The 27648-nt window shown below is 39.8% G+C and overlaps 1 protein-coding gene across 7 annotated transcripts in view; it reads right to left on the reverse strand.

Moving 5' to 3' along the window:
* The window catches only part of HIVEP1 (HIVEP zinc finger 1), a 128330-nt gene that overhangs the window by 23598 nt on the left and 77084 nt on the right, over nucleotides 1–27648 (reverse strand). For all 7 annotated transcript variants that reach the window (XR_015805243.1, XM_014878605.2, XM_014878614.2 and 4 more), the window contains 4 exons: nucleotides 10218–16153; nucleotides 3848–3981; nucleotides 2305–2480; nucleotides 207–311 (listed from right to left, as the gene is read on the reverse strand). Coding sequence is in view for 6 of the 7 variants with exons in the window: in XM_014878605.2 (XP_014734091.2) it covers nucleotides 207–311; nucleotides 2305–2480; nucleotides 3848–3981; nucleotides 10218–16153 (6351 nt within the window). In the remaining variant the exon portion in view is untranslated. The remainder of the gene's footprint in view (nucleotides 1–206; nucleotides 312–2304; nucleotides 2481–3847; nucleotides 3982–10217; nucleotides 16154–27648) is intronic.

Consider the following 27648-nt stretch of genomic DNA (forward strand, 5'->3'; position numbering starts at 1 on the left):
AATTTATCCTTAGCATATGCTTGTCATTTCTTTTAGTGAAAGTTTTTCCAGTGTTTCTGGCTCCCTTGGACTAGCTCTTAAGATTTTTATCTCTATATCTTTTCCCTGTACAAGAATTAAAAAGCTTTGGAAAAGAAAGGATAAGAAGCTGAGATGACAAAATAGATACAATAATTCAGAAAAGAAAGAAGACTTTAATTTCTTACCAAATTCTTCTTCTCCATCCTGGTCATCTATTAAGCCTACTGAGACTCCCAAATCCATGCATTTTTTGCTATGTGCCTTTGACTTCATATGCTTTGTTAAATTTCCTTGAGAAAAAAAAAATAAAAATTACCTGCTCTGTGAGTACACAAACGTCTAAAAATATATGCTCAACATGTCCATCTCTTCTCCAGGTACATTTATACCAACTGTACAATTTGATTTCACACTTGCTAGAACCTTGTCTCTCAATGCAAGCTGTCAAAGGCTGAAGCAGATTCTCCATCCTGCATGCTACCAGCTCGCTGTCTACATTTCAGGAAGTTTTATATTGCAATAAAATAGAAGAGGATGGAAATTCTACATGATGATGTATTTTGTACTGGTGTAAGAGATTCCTCCTTTGTTTATGGCAAAGTATAAAAAGGGGTGATTCAGTCTTTAAAGTCATGTTGACAGAAAACTATTACACGAAACTGAAGTTCGTATCTTGCAGCTCTTCCAGTATTTGATGAATTCTATTTTTAGTATCAACATTTTCAATGCCAACTTAAGCAAACATGTTAATTTTATTCAAAATCAGAGCATGAAGATACTTGATCTGATTCTCAAAAGTGAATGTGTAGTTGAGAGGCCCCACAGGCTGCTCTCCCCTTCTGCTTTAAAAAAAATGGCAAATATCATCAAGAAATGGCTAAGAGCGGCTCAGATCTGTAAATGATGATATTTATGAAATGCATGTTACTACAAGTAACTGCCCACCTTAAACTTCACAAAAACTGTTTCTTTGAGGTATTTAAACAGGAAAAATTAAAATGTATCACTGACTCTTATATGGTTATGGAGTAACTTATTTCTGCTTTGAAATGAATGTGATAACTCATTCCGAATACTGAAATAATTGTTGCAAATATATTGACTCACAAATAGCAAATTTTCCAGTTTTTGCACATTTCAAGAAGCTACTGGCTACACTGTCCTGTCATGAAGAGAGGCTTACCAAACATCAAACACCCAACTGTGTGACCTGACTGCCAGCAGTAATGGGAAGAGCCAGGCACAGCAAATGCAGAAGAGAATGTGAATACAACAAGTATGGTACAACTGAAACTAGGGAGAACTTCACATGGGCAGAACTTAATTGCTTGAACTTGGCAAGCACCCCTCCTCTGCAAACACCATAATGAGAATTTACTGGGCTTGCACTCCAGCATTTCATCATAAAGGCAATATGATGACCCAGCCTGTCAGGATGCAGTGATGAGTTTTGACACATCTGAAACCTATTCATCCTACACCGTACTGGGTTATTTCTTGGAAGTCTTCCACCCAACCACTGAGTAGTCTCAAAAGCACTAAAAACACAAATGTTCCTGAGGTTACAGCTGGGGGGGGTGGATTGCTGCTAAATGATGTTCAAAGCCAAGAAAATTTTACTGCTTCGAATTTTTTTTTCTGAAATTATTTTGGCTTTGAATTTCTCCTGTCTATTTCATTTGAGTCCTGGATGTACCACTGTTTAATATGCTGCCTGCATAAACTGGGATGCATTTAAGTATCTAAAGGTATAAACAGGCTTTAAAAAGTAGATGTCCAATTAGAAGTTCAAGTGGAAAGCGAACCTTTGTCCTTCAAGGGTAAAAAAAATATATCATTTCAATATAATAATTTATTAGAGGCCAATTTCTTTCCTAGAGCAATTGGTTGAGTGCCCATAGGAGTGCAATATACATCCATCTCCTACCGCCAAAAGACACTGTAAAGGACTTAAAATTCTGTGTCCCATCTCTAGGATGAGCACCATCTCACTTGTCCTCACCTAACTTCATCATACTCCCATTATTTCCCTCTTCCACTCCACTTTTTCACCCACTGTGGCATGCCAGACAGCTCATTCATGTGAAGATGTGATCATATGAATAAATATACAGAAGACAAAGGAAAGGCAGGAGCTCAGAAATTACAATTATTTGAAGCATTAGACAATAAAACTCCACAGAGAGGGAAGCTCTTTAGCTCATGAGCAGCCAATTATAAGAAGAAAGGAATTCTACTTTAAAGTAAAAAGTGGGAAAACCAAACCCAGTAAAGAAGCCTTACCTTTAGTTTTGAAGGAAAAGTTGCAGTAATTGCAGTGGTAAGGACGGACGTCGGTGTGTGTGCGAATGTGCTTCTTCAGCATGCTGGGCTTCTTGCAACGTATTCCACATTCCTCACAGATATACTTCCCTCTCCCTCTCCCTCTCACATACACATAGTCTTCATTTGACTTGTACCTAGTAACAGTACCATAAGAGCAAGGCGAACAGTTGTAATGGGAAAATGAGTCCAGCTAGAAACCCTCATCTACCAGAGTTTTTAAAATAACACATTAGATGAAAATCAATTACTAACAAAACCAATCACGCTCTTTTTCTGCTCACTCTTACACGTATTTGTTAAATTAATATCTATATTTATCACTAGCTAGTCATAGACTTGTTTAGGAATAGCAGCTAATCTTTTTAAATAAAGGTACTGTTGATACTAAGCATTTAAAGTTAAAAATTCAAATTTCCTCTTAGCAACACAGTAGCTTATCTTTTAAAGGTGTCAGTTCTTGGAAGCAGCTTTGAGCACCATGAGGGAGCTTTAAAAGTGCATCTTTGAGGCTCTGCCTTGTGCAGAAAAGGAATAACATTAGTTAAAGACTATGGGAAAGTCTTTAAAATTCCCTATCAATGTCCTCTGGACTCAGCCTACGGGGACTGTCTCTAGATGGAAAAAGTAATTCAGATTCAACTAGGCCCTTCATATTTCCACTCAAGGATGCCAAATGTTGTCTTCAGCTTTTGTGACCTGGTCCTTGCAACGTCTGGATCTGAGCAGAGACAATATTTTACAGCAATATTTACCTGGGCAGTTGGTAATGATTTAACTGCTGGCCTAGACTAGATTCAAACTGGGACCCAGTAACTAAAGCCCTGCAGCTGACCATCGAGACTAATCAAATATGCACTATTTGTGCTACAAAATTTTACAGGTGTCACTGGCACTTTTCTATTTAAAAATCTGTTTTATAAGACGTTTTACATAGTGCAATACTGTGGCTAAAGCAACTGTTATTTATATCAGGCAGCAGATTTAAAGTATTATGGTGCAGGGAGGAGAGCTCTCAGTAAATATTTCCATGGCACTTTTCAAATCAGAGCTCTCCAGCCTGTGTATGCCACAGCAAGCTGCCAGACAGAGATGGCACCGCAGGCTGTTACTTAGCCCCTGGACTATTTCCTCCCCAGCTACAGTTATACAACCTTGCTGCAGAATAGGTATTATTTATCACGTAAGAGAAACATAGGAACAGAATTTACATCTCTGGCTGTATCTAGCTGCCTTTAGTGCTGATTAATGCTCATTCCCTGGGAAAAAAAATGCATCACACTGCCTACTGTTCTTTATTTTACTATCCCTTCTCATAACTCTCATGGCTCCATGCTACTGATGACTTTCCATTTTTCTTGGAAACATAAACCAACATCCACAGAGTGCAATATGGCAACTGTTGTTTAAAATAAATCAATCAGGAAGCAACATCTCTATGAAGTCTAGAATCTAGGAAAAATATCTTCCCAATGATATCTAGTATACAAAGTACAATACTTGCCCTCCATCAAATATTTTAACTCTTCTTGGTACAGTTTTGATAAAGGAGTTTTCTTTATCGTGCTCAGTGCTTGATTCAGAGTTTTCCTTATTGCTGAATTCAGTTGGAGTCATTTTTTTCCTATTTAATGCCCTCTGAAAGAAAATGAGATACGCTTATCATTAAAATTAGTGTCTTTCATATGCTATTCAAATATTCAAGTTATGGTGAATAAAAGCATCATAAAAGCCACAATTCTAATAACCGTTTTTTAAAACTGTTAAAGAGACGTGAAGCAAAAAATATCTTTCGCTAAACTTCTTCTCTACTATACATTGCCTGTTTGTGGACTGCTAAATCTATACAGAGATTATGGCCTTGTAGGAAACCAGGAATGCTTTGATTCTGAAGCAGGACATTATTTTTCCTTGTTCGGAGAAGATGAAGGTGATTCTTTTCAGCTCACAAATAACCTTCGAGAAAGATGTGTGCAGTCAAACCGAAGTGCTTCCTGAACAGCAGCAGCTGGACCAACCTGTCTGCTGAACCCAGGACACAGCAGTGCCTCATGGCCGGCAGGAGCTGCCTTCCCATGGCACAGCAGAGAGGAGAAGGGTGGCAAGGAGGGGTGTACCTAGGGAGGTTATTAACAGGTAACATTTCTGAGTGCTAATACTTTTCAAGAACTACAGCTCTTTTGCTCTGGAGACTGACTGTTCCCGATTTGTGAGGTTATTAACAGGGCTTCCAGAACCCTTTCAAAGCAGGACTCCACACTGCCAGACCAAATTACAAGAAAAAGCATACAATTGTCTAGCAGAACAAGATTATATTTTTCATTTCCCCTGATTATTAGTCAAGGAATTTTTTTTTGTTTGTTTTAAGGAGGATGAGTTCCCCCAGCATTTGCCAATTAAAATCTACTCCTTCCAACCCTAGGATATTTATAAAAGGGCAACAATGAAGGAATGATTCAATTAGCCAGCAATTATTACTGCTATATTTATAAACTGTTCTACCCACATAGCTGGCACATTTACCTCATTTGCTCATATTGATAAATGAATAAAATGATGAGACAAAAAAAAAGTCTGGCCTTATGTTTTTCACTCATTATAAAATTTAATGCTCTAAGCTTGTGAATTCTTGGCAAGAGGAATGACTTCACTGGCTGGCTTAAAATGGCTGATCAGTTATGCTGGTTGTTACATACATTCAAGGGTGACATAATTCTGGCACCTGGTCCTTGCCATTGTCCTTCATACAACCTCAGACACTGCCTTCACTTCTAATTCCCACATGATAAGGAATTAACACAGATCAGAGGAAAAGCATCTTCCTATTCAACTGAAAGCCCCAGGAAGCTGCACATGCACAAGCAGTGCCCCAATCCGTATGCCCTCATACAGCCCCCTGGAATGATTCAGGCTGCATTTTCAAACGTCTGAGCACCAAAGCACACATGACAACTCTGCCTGTGTGTAGGAAGAAAGAAATTTCACCCTGCGTGAACAGCACTCATATAATGTGAAAGGAGATGATGTTCTGGATGAGAAATATAAGAAGTGAAGCCTGCTCCAATAATTGCAACTCAGCCATTCTGCAGTTCCTATACACTACCTGGAACATGAACTGCTTTTGTTTCCACTGCAAACAAAGAGCAACAAGGTGACATTCGTAGCTTAACAGTAAGAGAGCTGTGGAGAATACAGAATATACACAATAAACCAAACACATAAATATTCCCAAAAGCTGAAATAATGCAATCTTTAAGTGCCTGATCTTTCAATACTATATACCAATTACTTTTTCCAGATTTAATTTTATGTAGTGAAAAGACGAAGGAAAATGAAAGATTACAGAAGTCTTAAACCCATGTTGTTATCCAAACTATGATTAAACTGTTACAATAAGTTGTATATTCACAAAAGCACTCAGAATGCAAAACCAAATCATCAAATGCAATCATCATGAAACCAAATACCTCTGATGCTCCCATTGCCCATCTGTTTTTTTTAAACATGTGTCTATGTACAGATATAAGGCAGTCCAACTTGCGTATTAAAATTATTTACCTCCCCTGCTGTGCTTTAGTTTACTGTTTATTTGTTGCTTTAGGAAATTGTTTCAGTGTCTTGGACATGCAAAATGCTGATATCAAAGTAACAGAAACATTGAGTTTCTTGTCACAGAAATCTACAGAAATGTTCACTGACAATGAAAAAAGCAGTCTGTTCAGGTTTTTCTGAAAAATTTCAATTTGATGGTAAAAATGACTTGGCCCTGTGTACATTTTAGAGAGCAACCAGTCTCTAAGGAGCACAAGTTTCTTGTGTGGAAATCCTTAATGTACCTCACCTAAAATCCCCCCAAGCCCCATATGAACTGGTGGAAAGGGCAGAAAAAAATCAGTACTGTAAAATATTCCTCTCTCTGATTACTTCTGCTTTCTGTTTCTAACAGAGAAATTTGTCTCTCTACTCCCATAGAGACAAGGATCATGATTCATTTCTACTTTACCCATTTTGCTCCAATTTAACTCCACTGTCCTCAATTACTGGTATAAAACTGAAAAAAAAAAATTCTCTTAGGGCTGCCCAGAGACCACAGTTCAACAGATACTTCTGGTACTTTACAACATCCTTTGGAAAAAAAACATGCTTGCAGCCTGAATCATCAAAGTTATAAATTTCAGATTAGAATATTCATTAAACATTTTTCCCACTGGCACACAGCCACTTGGGGAAAATGTTTTAATATCTTTAACCTTTTACTAGTTTACACATAAAAATCTTCTGCATTTAACTACTTTCCAATGGTGAGCTGGACTGTTGTGGCATATCATCCAAGAAAGGAAAGCTTTCCACAGTTAGGAGAAACTTTCCATTCTTCAGCCTATCCTTGCTCAAAAATCATCACCCTGGAATATTGCACACACTACTGATTCACTTTAGTCAGAAGAGCCAAGATCAATGTGGAGGCTTGAGCAAGAACTCCTGACATAACACCAGTGAATTCAAGTGAGGAAAACTGGTGAAAAGTAGTAATAAGTGGAACAATAAAATAAAAAGAAGACGGAGATAAAATAAGCCTTTTCCATGCAGGTGAAATCTCCTGTTAAATTTTAACACGCTGCACTCATTCCAGAAGCTTCTTTCACAATAACATTTTGTGGTTTGTTTTCTGAATCACTGGAACGTGGCAACTTCATCTATTGCCTCTGAGCAGTGAATTGTGAAGAGCAAACAAAATCCCAGGGTTCCTTTTTGTTTGCATTTTGTTCACGTGTATCTTTCTTTCCCATGGTACCTATTGTTGAAAGAACTGCCTTTTTTTGTGACAGTAATTAGTAGTGGTTATGCAGCAGCACGAGGTGTCTGTAAACATGGTTAAGTTCTGGGGGCAAACCCAGAACAGTTCAGCAAGTTTCTTCATCTTGGTGAGAAGATCAGCAGTTATAGCCCCACGAGCAGAATACACCAAATGAGTCTAGAAAGGGCTACAGCTGTAAGAGAGGAGGTGAGACATAACAGTACTGCATTTCTATTATTATCATTATTCATAAATTGGATTGTGGCAGCACTTAAAGCTCTCTGTCAGATCAGGGTTAAAATGTGCAAACCACTTGAGCAAACACAACCCCCAACACCTACAATCCAAACCATGGTTCCCCAAGGAACTCAGGACCCTGCCAAGCTTCTAAGCAGGAAATCAACAGCATTTTTAAAAAATAATTTGCTATTTTCTTTGTTAGCTTTGTTTGTGCTGTTTTGTTTTGTTTTGGTGTTTGTTTTTGTTGGTTTTTTAAAATGGAATATTAATTTCCGAAATTATCTCCAATGCTTTCCATCCTCAGACTCCAAACAAAAAAGCCCCCAGTGGAATTACTGGGCTTGAGCTGAGGAATTTCAGTTTTTGCTTTTTTAAAATGTGGCTTCAGTGAGGAAGTTTCCGAGTTGGCATCACCTATTCCATTACCAGGTCTAACTGGAGACTGGTAACACAGAGTTCTATTGTAATAGCAGCAGCAGCATTCTGGAAAACAGCTGAAATCCTGCTGCCTAAATCATAAGAAGGGAAAGTAGACAAACTCTGGAAGTATTAGATAGAAAAACCTATCAGGTCTTTGAAATTTTTAACTTCTGCCATGGTACACCTTGCTCATACGATCTGAGGTGCCAATTAAACTTTAATTGGTGCTATTGCTACTTTTTTCCTTAGTAATGGCTCTGAGCAAAGCCTGTAAATCAGCCCCAGCAGAGCTTAAAAACTCTTAATTTCCATCATGCTCGTGTGCTTCATTGAAAACGTCAGCAAGAAAAACTGAAGAAAGATTAGTAAATGTGTTTCTTTTGTGGCAGAAGCACTGTAAATGTACCTGACAGCTGCCTATTACAGCATTTAAGCACTCCCGGAGTGTTTTAAAACGGTGCTGTCAAAATATTTTTTCAAAATATTATCATCCATTATTTGTATTCTGAACAGAATTTGTTTGTAGAGAAAATCTGTTTTTCAAGAGGCATACAATTGCTTTGCTATCACAGAATTTCTTCTGATAGACTGTTCTTCAAAAATAAAACAAACATGACTCAATGACACAAGGATATGAGACTTTCCTGAGAAAGACTTGCTCAACTATATACAATGAAAAAAGCAAAATACTTTTTCCTTTTTTTTTTTTATATTAGCACCATTTAAGTGCAACATCTCATGAAATGTATGAGGAAGCAGACTGAAAAAAAAAGGTAGTAAGAGTTTAAAATGAAGGCAGCACACTAACATGGAACCAACAATTCGATTCAATTACAGCACTAAAACAAAATCAGCAGTCTGTATGCATTTTTTGCAGGAATCATTATGGATAAAGTTTTGAATTCAAATATAAATATTAGCAAGTCTCCCACGGATTTCAGGAGGACCAGGTTTAACTCCACTGCCCTTTTGGCCTTAAAGGTTTCAGCGTATCTTCACAACTCACTCTGTAATTCTGAAACTACTTCTTCCTGCCTCACAGTTTCTCTTCCTATTCTTTTCTCCCCACTGACAATGTTGTATCTTAGCAAAACATTTAGCAGACACAGGAACATTCCAGGGCGACTTCTGACAGCAGCAGTTTCTATCTCTCAACACCCACGCAAACAGGAGTCTTTTCCCGAGGCTGTGGAATGCCTCCTCTGGAGTGACTGCTGGCCTATGGACAATGACTACCAATGTCTGGGACATTTTGCCATGGCAGTAGGACTAGTCACAGTCACTTTTACCCCCTTGCCAGACCACTTCCATGCCCTGAAGGATCATGGAGAAAGGAAGCTCTGTGGCTTTGTTGATGCTCTGTTTTTGCCAGCTCTGATGTGTTTGGAAATAAAGACACGGCATATGCAGCGCAGAGCAAGGAAAAGCGCGACACTGCTGCACGCTTCAGAGAGCTTTACAACTTCAGTGGATGGGACAATAAAATCCACTGCTGGGTCCATTAGAGACACAGACACCTGCTGCCATATGGGGCTAAGAGCCACCTTCACCCATGCACAGCGGGGGTTCAATCACTAAGGAGCACCAAATCCAGTCTACACCAAACAGCTTTGGTCCTGTCCGTAACAAAATTGTCCAGCAAGTAAAATCTTGATCACATCTGTGCAGCCCCAAAACAGCTAAGGAAATAATGAGACTATTTTGCTCTGCCACTTTGGACTCTGGAATGATGTGGTTTTTTTATGTGGGTCACAACCTTTGCTTGGATTACATTCCTCAGCATAAGATTTAATGTTATCTTTGGAGCCGTATCAATCCAATAAGTTGTCAGTGGTTTTATGGCAGTGGAAATTTTGTTTAAACCTTGCTATTTTTGTTATTATTTCACACGACTGATTAACCTAGGTGGGAGAAAGAGAAATGGTCCTCTCACAATTAGATGATCAGTGATGGTAAAAACTGTTTGCATGGTGTATCCATGGACACCTGTCCAAGCACTCTTTTGGAGCAAAAAATACTCCCATTGTTATTTCCTTAGATGACTTTTAAGGCAAAATATGCAATTATGATATTAAATTAAGTTAGAAGTGTTTTAAAAAATATTTGTATCAGGCTTATTTCGTTCTACCCTTTGCATGACAAAAAAATAGCCAAACACATTCCTGCCACAATAAACACTCAATACACAGATTTAAGCCCTGGAACTAATTTCCATGAAAAAATGATAAATCTTTATGAACAGGTTTCCTAATTGAATTACTTAAGATCTTGTTAGCAGTTTGATCCAGCATAATTAGAATAAATAAGCACATATATGGTATTTGTCAGATATATTACATTCTCTAAAATACGAAGAAGCATGATTTCCAAAACAAATCCTCTGTAAATGATCAGTATACATCAAACACAGCTTAAGTACCTTGGTCAAGCTGTTCTTCCACTTGCTTGAATAGACCAACACATCAGATCTGGGGTGCGTAGTTCTTGCTAGAGTGTACAGTGGCTTTTCAACTTTTTGTTTGGAATTGAGGAGGGAGAGAGCTACCTTTGTCGACAAACCGAGTGGATTGGGGTTGTTAGGACTAACGCTCCATGTAGAATAGGCAGAGATTTTTTGATCATTTTGCAGCAGATGCAATGGTTTTCTCTTCATGAGGTAACACCAGGTAAAATTTGTTGTGGTCTTGAGGCTTGGAAATGACAACCTCTGCATTTCTCCTGCATTCATCACAGCCAGTGTCACTACAGGCTTTGCTTGGCCCGGGCTGCTGATGTGGGTGCTCTCATCACTGTTACTCGGGGACCTTCTTTCTTGACTGCTACTTACAGCCTTGAGAAGAGAACTCTGGCTATTCACTGGAGACAATTCAGAAGGTTTCCTAACTACAAACACCGGTGACGTGGAAGACTTAAGGTCTTCGGATTCTGGTGACTTCTTTAGGGTTTCTGAAACCCCAGTGTCAGATGACTGATGGTCAGGTAGGTCTGAAGTACTGGCCTTGCTGCTCTTTTCATGCTGTGTAACATCAGGATCCAAGAGGTGATTTTCTAGAGGCTCTGTGGTGCAAACCTGTCTTACCAAAACTGGTTTCTTTTGCTTACTAGTAGGGTCATTAGATCTAACGCTCAGTGATTGCAATGGTCTAGCATCTGTCATACAAGCAGCCCCACTCTCATCTTTAACACGCTTCTGCTGTTTTTCCATGGCAATATCTAAACTGTTTGCTGGGGAAAGCATTCGTTTACTTGAAGCTGTAACTTCTGGTTGAGGGAAGAGCCCGCTAACTGGCACTTTCTGAATGATATTTGAAGAGCTTGACAAAGGTGAATTTCTGGTTCCGCTTTCCAGTAGTGAATTTTCAAATTCAAATGAATTTGGCAAAATCCTCTGATGATCTTTGTGAGATTTTGGCAGCTGAGTTTTGCCTTCAAGCATTGGCACTGTCACAACATTTGTTTTGCAGACGGACTGATTTCCCTGATCCTGAGTCACTAAAATGTGAGGCAGGGGTGTAACAGTTGCAAAGCCATAGGATGGCATACTGCTCTGAATACGGACAGGAACCACAAAAGGAGCAATCTGATGTATCTGACTGCTGCAGTTATTAGGAACGATTTGCTTTAGAGGAGGCACAGAGTATGGATTAGACATGTCAGAGAGTTTTGTCTGCACTTCAAAGGAAGATGCATTCTGGTCCACCCCAACTTGACTCGGACCAGTCTGAGTTGATAAAGTATTTTTTAGCAATTTAGAAGAGTATGGCTGACCTATATGTAATGTTTTAACTTGAAGTTGATACTTTGGAGCAAAACAGTCCTTTTTTTCTTCAGGATGACAAGAAAGCGAGTTCATGCTTGCTTGCTCCCCTTGGGCTGATGTTTTAGTAGATGGCTGGGAAGGATGATGAGTCAAGGATGGCTGGCCTTGATTATTCACCATGTGATCTAGAGGCTGCTGAGCTGAAGATAGGCTAACAGGATTACAATTTTGAATTGCTGAATGAGGCCTGGAGTTAGTCTGTGAATGCTGAGTACTTGAAGGAAACTCCACTGAGGATTTGCCAGGGGTCTGCAGCCTATGCAATGGCACTGTGGACACATCTGAGGCATGAGCTGCCTGCAATGAAGTCGATTTCACTTGAGGCTGTTGATTTTCTGGAGCAATATTTAAAGATATCTGTCTTACAAATGGCCCCCTCCTCCTTTCTAGCAGAGGCACGTGTCCAGCAGCCCCATTTGCAGATGACACTTTCGGAGTGGCTACCTCTACAAGCGGGACAGGTTTCGATGGAGACATGCTTCCACAGTCGAAAGACTTACTCCTGTAGTCCACAACCTCCATCGAGGGCTGTGTGCAGCTGATTTGCTCTGAGGCTGCACGTCTCATTTCTCGGTAATGAGGTCCAGGCACTGCCAGTGCGTGTGAGCCAGCAGGAATCATGAGGAATTCTGAAGACTTACTAACAGGCTCTGCTTTGGAAAGGTTCTCAGTCTTTAAAGTTTCATCTTTATCAAGTGAAGTTGAGAAACTGGAGGCATGAGACAAGCTACTCTCCCGACTTAGGCTTCTGGAAAGTGTAGAGTCAACGCTTGATTCAGCAGATGAATGTTCCATTTCAGCCAACCGAATTCTCTTCTTCTTCGGTGGAAGCTTTTCTGTTGGCAATTTTGACAGTGTTTCACTGCGTTGTGGCCAGTTAAACCTTTCTGTCTTTTCCGGATCGCTGCATTGGTTTTCTTGCTCTCTGTCTGGTTCTTCTGTGACCAGTATTTCAGGAACCTGGATGTTATGCTGGCGAACGAGTCTTGATGGCTGAAGTGGTGCACTTCTCTCATTAGAAACTAATTGGCTTCCCTGAACTTCCCCTCTAGGTGGTTCTGATGACAAGGGTTGGTGACGCTGGGGAGTGCTCATATGAGAGTGTCTGTCTTCTTGGATTACAACTGTGTTCAAAGAGCGGTGCTTTGCAACCTTGTTGGTCTCTTGAGAAGAAACTGGCGATACTCTTTCAAAAGACTCTGATTTCTCAAATGAGCTATTTCTGCTCAGTGAATTTGTGTGCTGTATTACTGAAATGCCAGTCCCTTGTCTCTTCAACTCCACCTTTTCTTGCACAGCTGAACTTGCCTGCTTTTCAATGAGTGGAGCCATCTTTGGCTCAGTAGTCTGATCTGTGCTGCGAGCCACAAGCTGAATTTGTGAATTCTGAAGCAGAAGTTTGCTTGGTTGTTGTGATCCTACCACGGCTGTGGCACTGTGTTTTGACAGACTGGAAGAATTTGCTGGCTTGCTTTGGCCTTCTGTGTTCTTTGATGGTATGCTCGTATCATTTTGCTGTGGGTCATCATCATCACCAACACTTTTCATTTTCCTTCTTTTCCTTATCTGGGGCGTCTGCTCCCAGACACCAGTTGAAGTTGTAACTCTGTAGTGTAGAATTTGAGGCTGTGTACTGTTTGGAGCAGTTTTGTGCTCAGGCTCTCGGATTGCTGCTTTAGTTTTAGGTCCATGCAACTCTGAACAATAAAATTTCTTGTGGTTTTCAAAATTTTCCAGTTTTCTATATCTGTTCCTGCAGGTTTCACATTCAAACATTGTTCCTCGCACCTGAGGGGACTTCTTTGTTTTCTCTAAATTTGATCCCTGTGCCAGGGATTTGCTCCTTTGCAGTAAGGATTCATTTGATAAATTACACCCCAGATAACCTTCTTCTACAGATCGCACTGGCCCAAGACCTTGGCTTTCACCAGTAGAGGAGTCTTCTATTGCTGCCTGTCTAACCAGGGTCCGAGGATGTTCACCTTGGTTCAGCGGAGTAGCAGGTCCCGACACAAAAACATCATCGTATAAAGAGCCAATTTTATCATCAAATGACTGGCTTCCTCGAAGGGGATGAGAGGGAGGTATGACATTAGGAGGTACTGCTGAGTAACTGGTGGTAGGCATGGAATTACTTCGTGTTATAGGTAAACAGTCAAGGGATGGTACAGAAAGAAGGAAAACTTGCTTGGATTTCTCAGTGGGTGTGAAAGGAGACTTTGGTATATCAGAGCTTGAGCTAGTTCTTCTTCCCATGGGCTTTAAATCAAACTGGAAAGAATCCTTAAATATATAGGATTTTGGTGAATCTATGCTTCCTCTTCTTGAAAGAGATGTTCTTCTTGGTTTCACACTATCTAACTGTTTGTCATCCACAACAGCTTCATTATCAGAAATTAACTTTGAGATACGCTCCTCAAGGGTTTTTGTTGCTAAGGGAGGTCGCATTTGGCCAGAGAGAATCAGATTTTTTTCGGCACAAACAGTTTGTACCACTGATGCTACCATGCCACTTGCTCGTGGCACACAGGGCAGATTTTTATTTGGATCTTTCTCAGAGGTCAATAATCCCCTTACAAAAGGAGCTGGAGGGCTCATTGTTTGATCGGCACTTTCAGAACGAGAGAAATAACCAGAATCAGTACTACCTAAACTTCTAGGGCTCAAAAGACATTTTCCTTGCTGATCTTGAGAACCATCAGTTGCCTGTTGTCTCTGGAGTTGAGCATGCACTGGTCCTCCTGTTGATCCTGGCTGTTCCTCTAACAGGCCTGCTTCTACTTTCTGATGCTGCTTTATGTCATTCTCCTTGAATGCGGCTGTATGTGTTAAATTTGACTGAAGAGTTGTGACTTTAGAATCACCTTTTCTCTGTGCTGCAGCAAGCTCAGGTGCTGGCTCTGTCACTTTTGGGCTATCAGCCCTCAATGGAGAAACATTTACAGGATGAACTACTACTTTTGGTAAAGCTGCCCTTACTTGAGGTTCTGCATCATGTAACGAAGAGTCACCTGGCATACAGTCTGGGTTGCCTAACGGAACAGGGCTTCCTTTCTGCAGTGTTTCTGCACTTGAAATGACTTTCATTAATTGTGCAGGTTCCAGTTCTTGATCATCTTGCCTTTCATCTGCAGTACCTTCATCTTCACTTTCACCGCTTTCCTCCACATCTGAATGAATGCTAAGTGCTTTGTCCGAGTCATGAGATAAGAAGAGGCCACCTGAATCTGGTTGTAGGACAAGTCCAAGTTTGATGGCGTGTGCATGTGATTTTTTGTGCTTGTAGAGATTGCTTTTGGTTTTAAATGAAAACCCACACGTCACACAAGGATATGGTCGCTCTCCAGTATGGGATCGGATGTGCTTTTGGAGAACACTGGGCTTGGCACAGGCCCGATTGCAATACTCACAGACATATTTCCCTAACTTTTTAGGCTTCTGGTCTTTCAAGAGGTTACATATTTGTTCTACACCATGGTTTACAACTGATGCTATCTGGGCTGAATTATACACCGGACCTATAGACAAGTGTGTTGAACTCGATGTGTTAATTGACAATGGTGAAGATGAACTAGCTACTAACGGGTTTTGAGAAAAAACCTGAGTTACAGTGGAAGATGAAGTGTGAACAACAGACGAAGTTACTGCTATGCTGTAGATCTGCTGGAGCTTGGGGTTTTCTTGATTTTGCTGTTGCACCAGCGACCTAGTTAAACTTGGACACATAACAACCTGGTGATTTTGCTGACTGGTTTTAGTAATAAGGTCTTGTGAATGAGAAACTGATTGGGCTTGTGCTTGTCCAGTCTTGGCTGTTGTTGCTACATGCACATTGTTCAACGGGTAATAGTGAGGTCCAGCTGCAAACTCCTGCTGTGACGAAGCAGACTGATTTTGGACACTTATTGTATTGGATGTGAGACTAGAAGAGGTGCTTACAGTTTTATTTGGTCTCAGTTTCTCTATTTGCATTCCATAAGGGGGGCACTCTTGTGCTAAGGTGTTCAGTTCAGGCTCCATAGCTTTTAGTAAGACATCGAATGCAGTACGCGTACATGGGGATGACGTACTGCAATCAACAAAATTAATACATTCATTACTGTCAGTCTTTGTATTACTTGATGAGGAGTTTGAGGGAGGCTTCTTCTCTGCTGAGTTCAGTTGGTTTGCATCAGTATCCCTTGCTACCTGTTTACACAAATCTAAGGACTGATGCGTCAGCGAAAGCTTTGTCTGCATTGATGTCTCAGATTTGGTTGTTTCAACACTTATCTCACTGCTAAGTGCTCCCCCATTTTGTTTGGTACATTGATTTCCATTTTGCATGGGCAAGTGATCCTGTGCCCTGGCATGTTCGGAGGCATCTGGAAGAGCTTTTAGCGGTGAAGAGTCTACATTTTGCTTAACCTTGGCTTCAGCAGGGCTTCTCAAAGGCGATTTTGGTATTTTTTTAAGATGGTTTTCAGACACAATCTTTTTCCTTTTCACACCTTTAATTGTATCTTGGGTTCCTCTAGTACCAGCATCGGTGATTTCTGTTAAAACATAAAGAGAATAAAAAAGAATATTCAAACTGGATAATGCAGTATATTTTTTATTTAGACCATTTTACCATCTCTAAGCTTCAACAGTAAACCCTGGGGCAAAAGGACTGTCTGTCACTTCAGCCTCCAATGCTTTCAGTTAACAGTAAATGTATCTTAGAGAAGATCTATTTTGTTTTCATCTAAGATGAGCAATGCTTTCTAACTGATGCTTGAAGACATTACGAAAGCAATTTACTATAGGAAAAGCTTCAAAGGAAATGTAAGAAAAGGAAGGCTTCTGAAAGAATATTTTAGCAACTCCTTTTCAGACAAGTTCAGAAGCCGCTCTCTTGCACTAGTTTAAGAATTCAAATTATTATAGAAGGAAAATGAAGAACCAAGACATATATGTCATGTTTGTCACTTTTTCCATCTATATGTTCCCATAGTCAAGGAATGAACACAACTTCCTCATGGTTATATTTGTAAGTAGATTTATCATGGAAATGGCACAGCCACCCACACCATCTGTCAAATACTGTATTTCAGAGCTCCAATTACTGAATTTCAATAGCATTTCAGATGAGCAACTACTGTGGATGAATAAAATCAGTCACACTTAAATGACTTCCTATTTGTGCATCATGAAACAAAATAAACTAAATCTGAATTATTTCATTACTAGCTACACTTGTTGCTGATTTTAAACAGATATGCATGCAGAGATTCAGGGGGGTAGGGAATAGCAAATGAATTGGAGCATTATTCAGCAGAATAATAATTTTGTAGGAAGCACTTGTATTTGTAGACAGTCCAATTCCATCTATAACAAAAACCACAAATAGACTGAATTTCAGTGTTGATACACAGAAGTATTTTATTTTAGTGGATACCCAAGTTACACACCTTTGTCTACATCAAATGTATGATAATCTATCAGCTTTTTAATTTTTTTTCTTCTATCCTAACATAGACACAGTCATAGCCACTGCCTCCACTAGCATCACTGGTAGGACAGAGGAAGCTAAATATTAAATGGATGTAAATTCATTTTTTAAGGCTTTGACAACTCTTTCATCATGCTGTTAGCAAAACCCCTACTTGTCTGACTGTCAATATTATAAGCAAAGAAGGAATCCAGTGTGACTGGAGGGCTGATGGCTCTGGGAAGGTTCAGACACACACATTTTAGGAAGCAGCACCAAGCACCAGGTTTTTCTGCATGAGTAACTCAGGAACAGAGGTTTATGTGCACTTCTAGGTAAAGAACAGCCTTACAACAATGTATTAAGGGATGAAATTCTCAGTCAACTTCACAAGAAGGCAAGTGGAGGAAGCTCCCAGTACCCATCAACCCTAGAGCCCCTTGGACTGGCACAAGGACTGTCCTCTTGCAGAAACACCAGCTAGATTCCATACTGTGGTGGGAGGAAAGCCAATGCATTGTGTGCATCTGACAAGAGATACTGTAGTTGATGAATCCAGAGTGAAATTCCTGCTCTGTAGAGGAAATCCAGGCAATGCCTAAAGCTTGTCTAGCAGAAGAGAATGTCAAGTGACCAGTAGGGGAAAAAAAAGCAAAGACGTTATGTTTTCTCCATGCCAGAGCACAACCCAACTGGGATGTGTGGTAATGCCAGATACTTGGAATTTCGAAACCTAATTTCTGCCTTGATGCCAACTTAATGATACACACATATTCAGTTAAGCTGAATGGATATTCAGGTTACACTGCAAACTGAAAGATTAAAGACTACATATCACACAATGTGCTGGTTTTATCTGGGGTAGAGTTAACTTTCTTTACAGTGGCTAGAATGGGAATTATGTGCTGGCTGGGGTGAAACTACAGCACACATAATTCATTGCAGATGTGGAAGCTCCACAGAACCTGACCCATTCCTCTCCCAGCCCTACTAAAAAAGCTTACCTATGAAGAGTCTGTTTTGCCACATTCAGCAGCCCTCTGAAAGAGATACTTAAATCCATTGCCAGAACTACTTGCTCCAAATCCCAGTTCTGGTAACTTTGTGCTCCTCTTGGGCATCCAGAAAGAAATTTCTGCTGCAATTGTTCACTTTACCTTTAAACGAACTTTGGATTTATTGCTGTATCATCAAAACCTATTCCTATTAGGCTGGATTTAATATATTCAAAGCCAAGCAGCCTCCCTTCACGTTTTGTACTTTCCATTGCTTCATAATTTAATAGTGACTTACACTTATAAGTTATCATTCATATTATTAAGGGTGAATTCTTTACAATTCATAATCTACTAGAACTGTTTTTTCTTCAATAGCAACAAAAACCAGTTTTACACAAATCAAAAAGAAAATAACAAGGTAATTACCTAAAAATGTGCTTTTAGCCATGGTTTGGTGATCCCTCTGAAACACGGCCACGTTAATTGCACATAAGTGATTTGGTTCCTTTTATGCACACACTACAGCTTTTGTGCTGTCACAATCACGCCTCCACACCAATCATACTCTGGTGTTTTTACCAGAGCACTACAGGAAGAGCTGGGCACATTACACAGCCAGGAAAGTAAGAGTGTCATGAACTGCAAACATCCAAGCAAATGCACACAAAAAAGACTAAGTTGTTTCATACTGCAGCAATCGAACAATCAAATGATGTGGTGCTTCCCGATATACAGGAATATTCAAAGCTACTGTTTCTGGGTTTCAACCGTACAGTGCCAAAGAACAGGGATACTCAACCTGCACAATGTAATGGTGAACTGGAAACCAGCGAAGCTGAAAGGTATAATGTGGCTTACAAAAGCCTTAAAGGAAGTAAAAATGTGTCTCTAATCTATCAATCAAGCAATTAAAAAGATTCATTCACTTTGAATAACAAGATCAGAGTTTTCCATAGTCTTTTTACTGCTTTACTTTTTAAAATGCTGTTCAAAACATGCCAGAGTATAAATATTGTTTGGGAAGTTGACAAGAAATGAAAAAGAATAAAAAAAGCAAGTTATGTGTTGCGTTACACATAGAAAAAGTATTTTTTTTCAGTCTTCACTACAATTGTGCTGCTTCTATACCAATAACATTCAAGTCTACAGAAATAATGAGAACTAATTTCTTATTTGTATTTCTGCCTCTATATATTTTGTGATCCCAGAGATACAATCACAGAATTGCTTCAGTGTGCCCATCTATAAAATCTTGTAAAATGTACTTACTTGACAATGACTTTACATGGCTTAAAAGCTGTTTGAGTCCCATATTCTACCCTACTCCTGGATAATTTAGAAATTTTTATTATTATTCTTAATGGAAATATTCACCTTATGCTTGCTAACAACCAAACTTGTGGCATGTCTGTAGAAAAAAAGGAACTACCAACAACTTTGTTTCACTTATTTTTAGCTGGTCATTCTTTTTGTGTAAGTCTTTGCTTCACATTCCCAGCTTATGTTGAAGATATTCCACTGCACGTTTCTTAATCTACAGCTACATGATTGCACAAAGGTCAACTGCACCAATATTTCTGGAGGCATCAACAAAACTGGCAGAGAGCATCAGTCCCCAAATGCTAAAGACTCCTCTGCCTTGCAGCTTTCAGGGGTGTGATAACTTGCCGGGGCCGTCTGTGTACCCACATCCACAAACTGACACTGAACAAAAAGAATGTAAAAACATCCTCATGTGGAAAAAAAGTATGAAGGTGATCTAATTTTCTTTCTCTCCCTGCCATGCCATGCACTCTGCTCACCCCCTGTGCAGTCACCCAGCCATTTGCATCATTCAGTGGTAATTCCCCTTTTCCTCTGGTGGTGAAGTGATATTTTTGAGAACTGCTGTCAGCTCAATCAGATGTCTAAAAGGAATCTTTCTCATAAAGCTGTACTACATCAAATAGGATTAAGTTACCCAGGCCAGGAGAAGAGGGGACAATGCCACTGTGCTCAGTACCCTGCTTTTCACATTCCAGGGACACCAGAGCATCTCTTTTATGCTTCGCCTGGTTGGCTTTGTTCTGCCTGCTCTCAAGATTTTCCACTTAATTCCTTTGTTTCAGCATGAATTCTGCACTCAAAACATGACAAGAAAAAGCTGACGTTTCTAAACATGATTTTGTTCACCTACAATTTCTCTGATGCACTTCAATCTATGTGCAGGATATAGAACAAAAGAACACAGGTGTGATGGTGTAGATAGCAATCTGCAAAGTAACTCACGCAGCAAATAAGGGAAGCTATAAGTGATCTGATTTTTTCTTCCAAAGCATTTACTGGTGAACCAGTGTCTTGATAAAATGATCTCAATGGTTTTGTTTAAGTAACTTCCAGAACTGCCTGTCTCAAAGCCTACATGTTATTATAACACCTACTCTCTTTCTCTTCCTTCTAATAGAGCTACAGGCTTGAACTTAAAGAAAAGAATAAGAGGGAACCAAGGAAGGGCACCACTGCCTTCTCCCTCAATGTCATCCTGTGAACATGGAGCAACCAACCACTATCTATCCCTGGAGTCCAATGAGCACCATAATTTTCATCTCATGCTCTCGCTTCACGTTGCACAATTTAAAAAATCACTGTTGGCTCCCATACGAAGACCAGATCTTCAAATCCAAGTGCCTGATCTTTAGCTCCTAATCTGTACTTTGGCTCTCAAGGCACTGCAAGTAAGACCATGTCTCTTCTGAAAGTCTTCAACTACTAATTGATGTCTTAAATGAATGGCTAAGAGGTTACTCTGACACCCAACAATGCTAGTGATCCAAAGATGGAAGGGTTCCCAAAAGAGAGACCATTACTAAGGATCTTATTCTGATTTATGCTAAGCTTGCATACTCTTTAATTTTGATTTCACCAAAACTGTCAAAAGCACTCATGAATCACCTCACTGGGTCTGTTTCCATGAATAAGTAAAGAACGTGTTTATGAAATAAAGAAATAAGTCTTGCTGGCAAATATAAGGCCAGCATATTTCACATTAAATGCAGCAAGGAATAAATAAATGTTCATTTTTTAATAAATTACCTTTTCAACTTCATACTGCTTCCTACATGTTAAGAACAGCCATAAATATTTTCCCTAAAATTACATTTTTTCCCAAAAACTTGATTACATTACACACCCATATAAATATAAAAATATTCACAGTCAACAAGTCTGCACAAAGATTTGAACATGATTAACACAACTGCCATGCTTAATTTTAAGTACAAATAGATTAGGATTTTAAAGCAAATCACCAACATTTTTAACAGTGCTGTTTCAGATGCTTAATTTCAGACTTCATTAAGTGGCCAGAGGGTGGCTGCTCCTGTCTTAGAGGTCAGAAGGCAAGTGACAGAACTTGGAGTACTCCAAGTCAGCAGTGGTATCTGAAAACCCATGTCAGCAGGATTAAGGCATGTTTATGTACTTTTATTACTGAGAACACCAGTCCAAATATATCTAGTGTAGACCTTTAAAAACATTAGATTTGTATGTAAAGCACATTTTAACATGGATTAGTTGAAAAGAAAAGTAGGGAGGAGCTTTGACGTTCAAAGGCTAAAGAAGTATGACAGGGATTGGATCAAGTGTTCATCTGTGCCAACGTTTGTTCTTTTGTTCATACCAGCAAACAGCAGATGATTCCATCGGGGATGGATAAAGTGAGTATGGCTTCAGGATTTCACACTGACTGTAAGCACACAATTATTTTTCACATATCAACAATGTTGGTATGTGACCCATCAAAGGTTCTGTAGTGGCTGTCAGGTAGAGGTTCCCCAGTCCTCTTTCAAGGATCATTTCACACCAGATTTTTGTACTGGAATGACTGAATCAGCATAATTTCTTACACAAGCTCCAGGAAGGTGCATCTGTGTTAATATACAGTACTATATACTGCACCTATTTGAGTGCGACTAACTTTGATGACAGCACACATTGTTGTAAAGTCAAATTAAATTTTAATGTCCCCTACCATCACACCCTGGCAAGCCCATAAAATCAGTGTTTCTCAAGTTCATATATTAAAAGTAATTGTAGAGAAAAATATATATTGATCCATACACACCAAGAAATGACATCCACTACCTCTGCCACTGAATGAATTTTCCAAACTGAAAATTGGTATTTCATGCCATCACAAAACAATTCAGGTGGGAAGGGACCTCAGAAAACCTCTAGTCCAGCCTCCTGCTCAAATCAAGACCAGCTATGAGATCAGACCTGAGGCCATAGGGCTTTGAACTGTAAAGTATTGGAAACCTTCAAGGAGAGAGTCTACACAGCTTCTATGAGCAACATCTTCCACTGCTTGACTGTCCTTGTAGGGAACAAGCCAGTCTATATCACTCTTGTTTCAACTTGTTCCTATTGCCTCTCATCCTCTCACCATTTTCCACTGTGAAGAATGTGACTACATCCTAACTACCTCCAAAACCACCTTTTCTCAAGCCTGAATGAGCCCGAGTCCCTCAGCTTCTCCCTAGAGGGCAAATGCTCCAGCCCTGATGGCTGTGATGCCTCAACACTGAACTCTCTCCAGGTTTCTGATGTTCCTCCTGCACTGCGGGGAGTGGGGTGCTACTGGTATAACTGGATTATCTAAAAGGTGTCTAAGAATCGCTGTAGAGGCAGACAATTCCTTCTCCTGATCTGGCCATGCTTTCATCCACGCAGCCCAGAATGCTGTGGTCTCCCCTGCAGCCAGGTGTGCTGCTGGTGGGTTCCCAACTCGCTGCCCAACACACCCCCAGGGCCTTTCCACAGAGCTGCTCTCTGGCCTGTCAGTCTCCAGCCTGGGGCTCCTCCCTAGGTGCAGGGCTTTGCATTTGTACCTGTTGAACTACTCCTCTGGCTGTCCACCTAGCCAGACCTTACCAACCTCACCTGGATACAGCAATGTTGTGGGAAACAGTATCCCCTTGTCCCCAGCTCTATTATAGAAACCATTTTATCATAGTTATCAGAGCTTGCATCAATTTCCATTGTTATGAGACTGCAATAGGTAAAGCTGAATATCTGCAAAGTACTTTTGCTCACGTTCATACCCAAGACACTGTTCACATGCTTCCACAGGTCTTCATCTTGTTAAGCCGTCAGGATCAGAATACATATCAATGATACATTGTCTCGCTACACCAGGAACAGCATCCCCAGGAATCCTGCTTTTCTATTTTCCTTTTTGCTTAATTCCTTTTCCCATTCATGACTTCCATTGTGAAACAAATCTCACCAATAAATTCTGCTCACATTTCATCTTACTAATGGCAAAACTAACAGACCCCTCAACAAAACCAATGTAATATAAAAATATTCTGCTCATATGGAATTTTGGGGTTTTCAACTACAGACATTCCAAGAAATACCCATATTGCTGGCTACAAAAAATAAGCAATTGCTAAGAACTGGCAAATATTATTTAATAATGTTTAGTACAAATGGTAAGGTTTAGACTACACAATCTACTGTTTCCATTAATTCCACATTTACAGGAGTGAATTGTGAAGGTATGTGAAGGTAACACCAGGGAAATGAAGAAGCTTTTCTTGCCTTTGAGTAATCTTTCCCTGAAGTAATAGGCCTGCCTATACTTCTCTTGTGAGGGAGAGAGAAGCTGGTGTGGGAGTGAGCAAGAGACTCCTCAGCCCTCAGGTTTCAGGACCTCTCTCGCCAGTGTTTAAGTTGCAAAGTTACACTGAAGCCGGAAGGGGAGAATAATGCTCTGGACTGATCGAAGCTACAGTGAAGAGATACAGATATGATCCAGTCATTAATTCAAACCATAAAAGGTTCCTCCCCAAGAAATAGGAACACACATAACCTCCTAAGTGAATTACAGCAACTGACAAGTTTAAAGGTTCCAGCCACAAAGGTGTCCTCTGGGCTTGTCCTCTCATATGACGAAATACCATTGCGAGGGCAGAGGGCAGAGAGGATTAGCTTTATAAATTGTGCAATAACATTTTAGCACAAGGAAAGGGAGACACCTTCGCCCCCAGGCACAGGGCTTGGACTTACCAGGCAGCTCTTCCATGATACAGTTTCATCTCAGGTGTGAGAGCCTGCCAACACTTGTTTGGCCTTGGGACAGGTAAAGAGTAAATGATAAGCTGCAGTCTGGGGCTGTCTTCCCAGCGGCACCCTTTCAAGTCATGGCTACTCACTTCAAGCAGCCTTGACTTCTGATGAAGTGTAAAGAACATAACTGCCCTATGCTAACAAGAGCAAGAAATACCTTCTTTAGAACAGTTTGGTCTCATTTGATGCATCTAGCATCTCAAGTAAAGAAAGTAACAACCAGCAGATTTTTAGCCATAAAATCAGCATGCCTGATGAGGAAGACCATGAAGATCAAACAGCAATAACCATCTGACATCTGAGGAAACAGGAGAGCCTCAACTGAGAAATTCCAATGTCCATATGCAAACAGGAATCAAATGCAACACTTCAACACATCTGAAAATTTCTGACCGAAGTGAAATAGGATTTTTTTCTCCCCAAAATAATTAATTTCCTGCCCAGCATGACACACATTAAATGAAACATAAAGTTTGATACTGACCAAGATTTCCCACCATTATGGTGTAAGAAACCAGCAGAGGCTGAACCACTGTGAAGTTTCATAGGACGTGACATTGAAACACAGAGGAAAAGCAATGCAAACACAGCAGACACCGACGGCACAGCCTATGGTTAATGCCTAACTACACACATGAAATGGCAATGTATGAACATTCAGCAAAGGCATATACTACAGCATTTTAAACATCCTGAAAAAAAATTTAAATGTTTGCCATATTAAGTAGCCCTATAGCATTAATGTACTGGCTCTCTCTGCATTATAGCTCTTTAACAGCTCTATATTCCTAATCTACACAGAATCCTTCATACTAATCTAAAAAAAGTAATCACATTTTAAGTGCTGTTAAGATAAAGCACATTTACTACATGTAAGTGTCAAGACAATGCTATAATAACTCACATCACCAGCAATCACAGCCTGAGAAGTTCTTCCTTGCTGGGCACTCCAAAGACAAGCAAATGAGAGGATGACTCCCAAAAGGCATATTAATGAGCTCCCAGTCAAAGCCAAAGCAGAAACCAGTTCCACTTAATTATCCATACAAAAAATAAAAGCTTCCTCAATATAAATCGTTAAAGCAAGTACACTGCCAGAAATTAACTAAAATAGCTCAGGGATATCCGGAAATTTTCTGTGAGTGTCAGGCAATGTTGTCAACAGTTTCATAACTAAAGTACCTGTCTATAATTTAAGAATGTCCAGTTGTTACTGGAAAGTTAGGATTTGGCTAGCAAATCATTAGAACAACTTCCACCTCTAACACCACTTAAGAAGAAAAGCCAGGAAATCAGAATGACAGACAGGCTCATGAAACAGCCGCCAGTCTAAGGGTTTTCAGCAGAGAGCAACTGCTACATGGTCAGATGAGACACTGAATACAAAATATCCAAACAAGAGTCTGGGGAGAAAAAACAGAAATGAAAGGAACAAGATGTTAACTAAGCCATCCTTGCACATAATGATGTTGAAACAGAACAAGCTCCTTAGTCACATTCTCAGCATTTCTTTAACATAATCTTTTATTTGAAAAGCAGGGATCAAATGGAGCAATTTCCATACCGCCTGTAGTAACTCACTAGGAATGAAGAGCAGGAAAGAGCTCACACCTAACAACCTTATTTAAAGACAGAGAAAGGAATAGGAGGTTTGGCAAAGAGCATAGGAGAAGTCCCTTACAGCAGGTCTTTCTTTTGGGGCTAAATGGTGCTGTGAACAGGACAAGAGTAGAGTAAGAGTCCATTTGACTGAAATCTAGATGCGAAGAATGTGCTAACCAAGGAATATCCAGACTGTGGAAACTGGTTTTGTTCTGCTGAAGGTGGGAATGATGATCTCCGCAGGGCAGGTTTGCTTCAGCATCAGTGGGAAGCCACCAATTCTGAGACCTCTGAGCTACTCCGAGTCCTTTCCCCAGCCTCATCTGCCCTTTATTCACAAATGTCCACAGTCTCTCTTTTTGCCCTCTCACACATCTCACACATATGTTCATGGAGATTCCTAGGAAAGGCTCCATCCAGGTCAGCCCATAAGCATATAGTTATTAGAGAGTGGTACCTTTTATCCAACTCATCACTCATCATCCATTTATATATTACATTTTCCCTTCTAAAGCAGACCAAAGGAAACTAACAGCTCTCTGAGCTAAAGGAGTATCAGGGAAGAATGAAAAAAACCCCACTCATTACTCATATGCAAGGCAGACTACAAGGAAGCTAACAAGTAAGAACCTTGCATTTCCACAACTGGCTTGCTCCCAGCTCACATCAGCTAAAATTAGCACCCTATTGAATTTACTACGCGTGTGTGCGTAGGTATGCTCTCAAATTAGCCAGTTTGTTAGCTCAGCATCCTCCCACCACAAAAATGAGCTTGTTCTGGCCTCAGATGCTACAAAGTTGAAAGAAATCCTTCTATTCATTAAAGCAGGACTAAGCTCAAAATGTTGCTGTGTCTGAAAACATAGCCACCGATTTAGCAATGTACTGTACAGTGGATTTAGAATAGATACTTTCTATTTACTATCAGGAAGATGCTTTTCCAATGACAGTTTTATAATGTTAATTTGTAAAATGTCCCTTTGAAAATTATACTTACAGGTTGGAATCTCTTTTGCTGAATTGTCACTCAGAAAATTTGCTATACTTGTCAGGAGAAGTCAAAATACTATTTCTTTATTATCTCATTAATGCTTTAACGAAGTTCTTACAATAGCTCCAAGGACGAATTTCAATTTAAAACTGTAAATCTGTTTGTCTGCCTGTCAAAACAACACCAGCTCTTGCTATGTCTAGCACAAGCAATGGATATACCAAGCAGGTTTCATCTGCTAGTAGTCTAAACTAAATGTACTAACTGAAGAAAATTAAAATAGAAATAACAGATACAGACATTGACTTACAACACTGGAGGTTTACAGGAGCCAGAAAACTTCCCTAGGTTAAGCCCATATTCTAACATTGTCTCTCAGAGCACAGAATACGTAAACATCTCCATTTTTATCAGTTTGCTCTCACTGGCTAAGTGGGGACATTAAAATGTACTTAACTGTTGAAGACAAGAGCAAAGAAAAATGAGGTTAAATGATATCAGAGACTATTTCTGTTCCTACAGAAGTCAGGGGAGTTTTCTCACTGTTCTTTGTGGGCACAAACCCCTGCACTGAATGTGCCTGAAGACAGAAAGAACCTTTCAAGTTGTCACTGTTGTTATTAACAGCACTGTTCCTTCAATGTGAAAACATCAGAGATTTTAAGAATAGATGTGACTTTATGAAAAATTGACATCTTACATGACACGAGCTATAGACACGAATAGCTCCTGCATTAAGCCAATCATAGATGTCTGAGCTGATGTAAATATTTTAGGAAGACATTTCAGTCTTGAATTAAAGCCTTATAGATTGACACACAGAGAACAATTTAAATAAACTACCTCTCAGATGTACTGACATATTTAAATGCAGAT

Source organism: Sturnus vulgaris, chromosome 1 (assembly GCF_052056855.1).
Source record: "Sturnus vulgaris isolate bStuVul1 chromosome 1, bStuVul1.hap1, whole genome shotgun sequence".
NCBI classification, from domain to species: Eukaryota; Metazoa; Chordata; class Aves; order Passeriformes; family Sturnidae; genus Sturnus; species Sturnus vulgaris.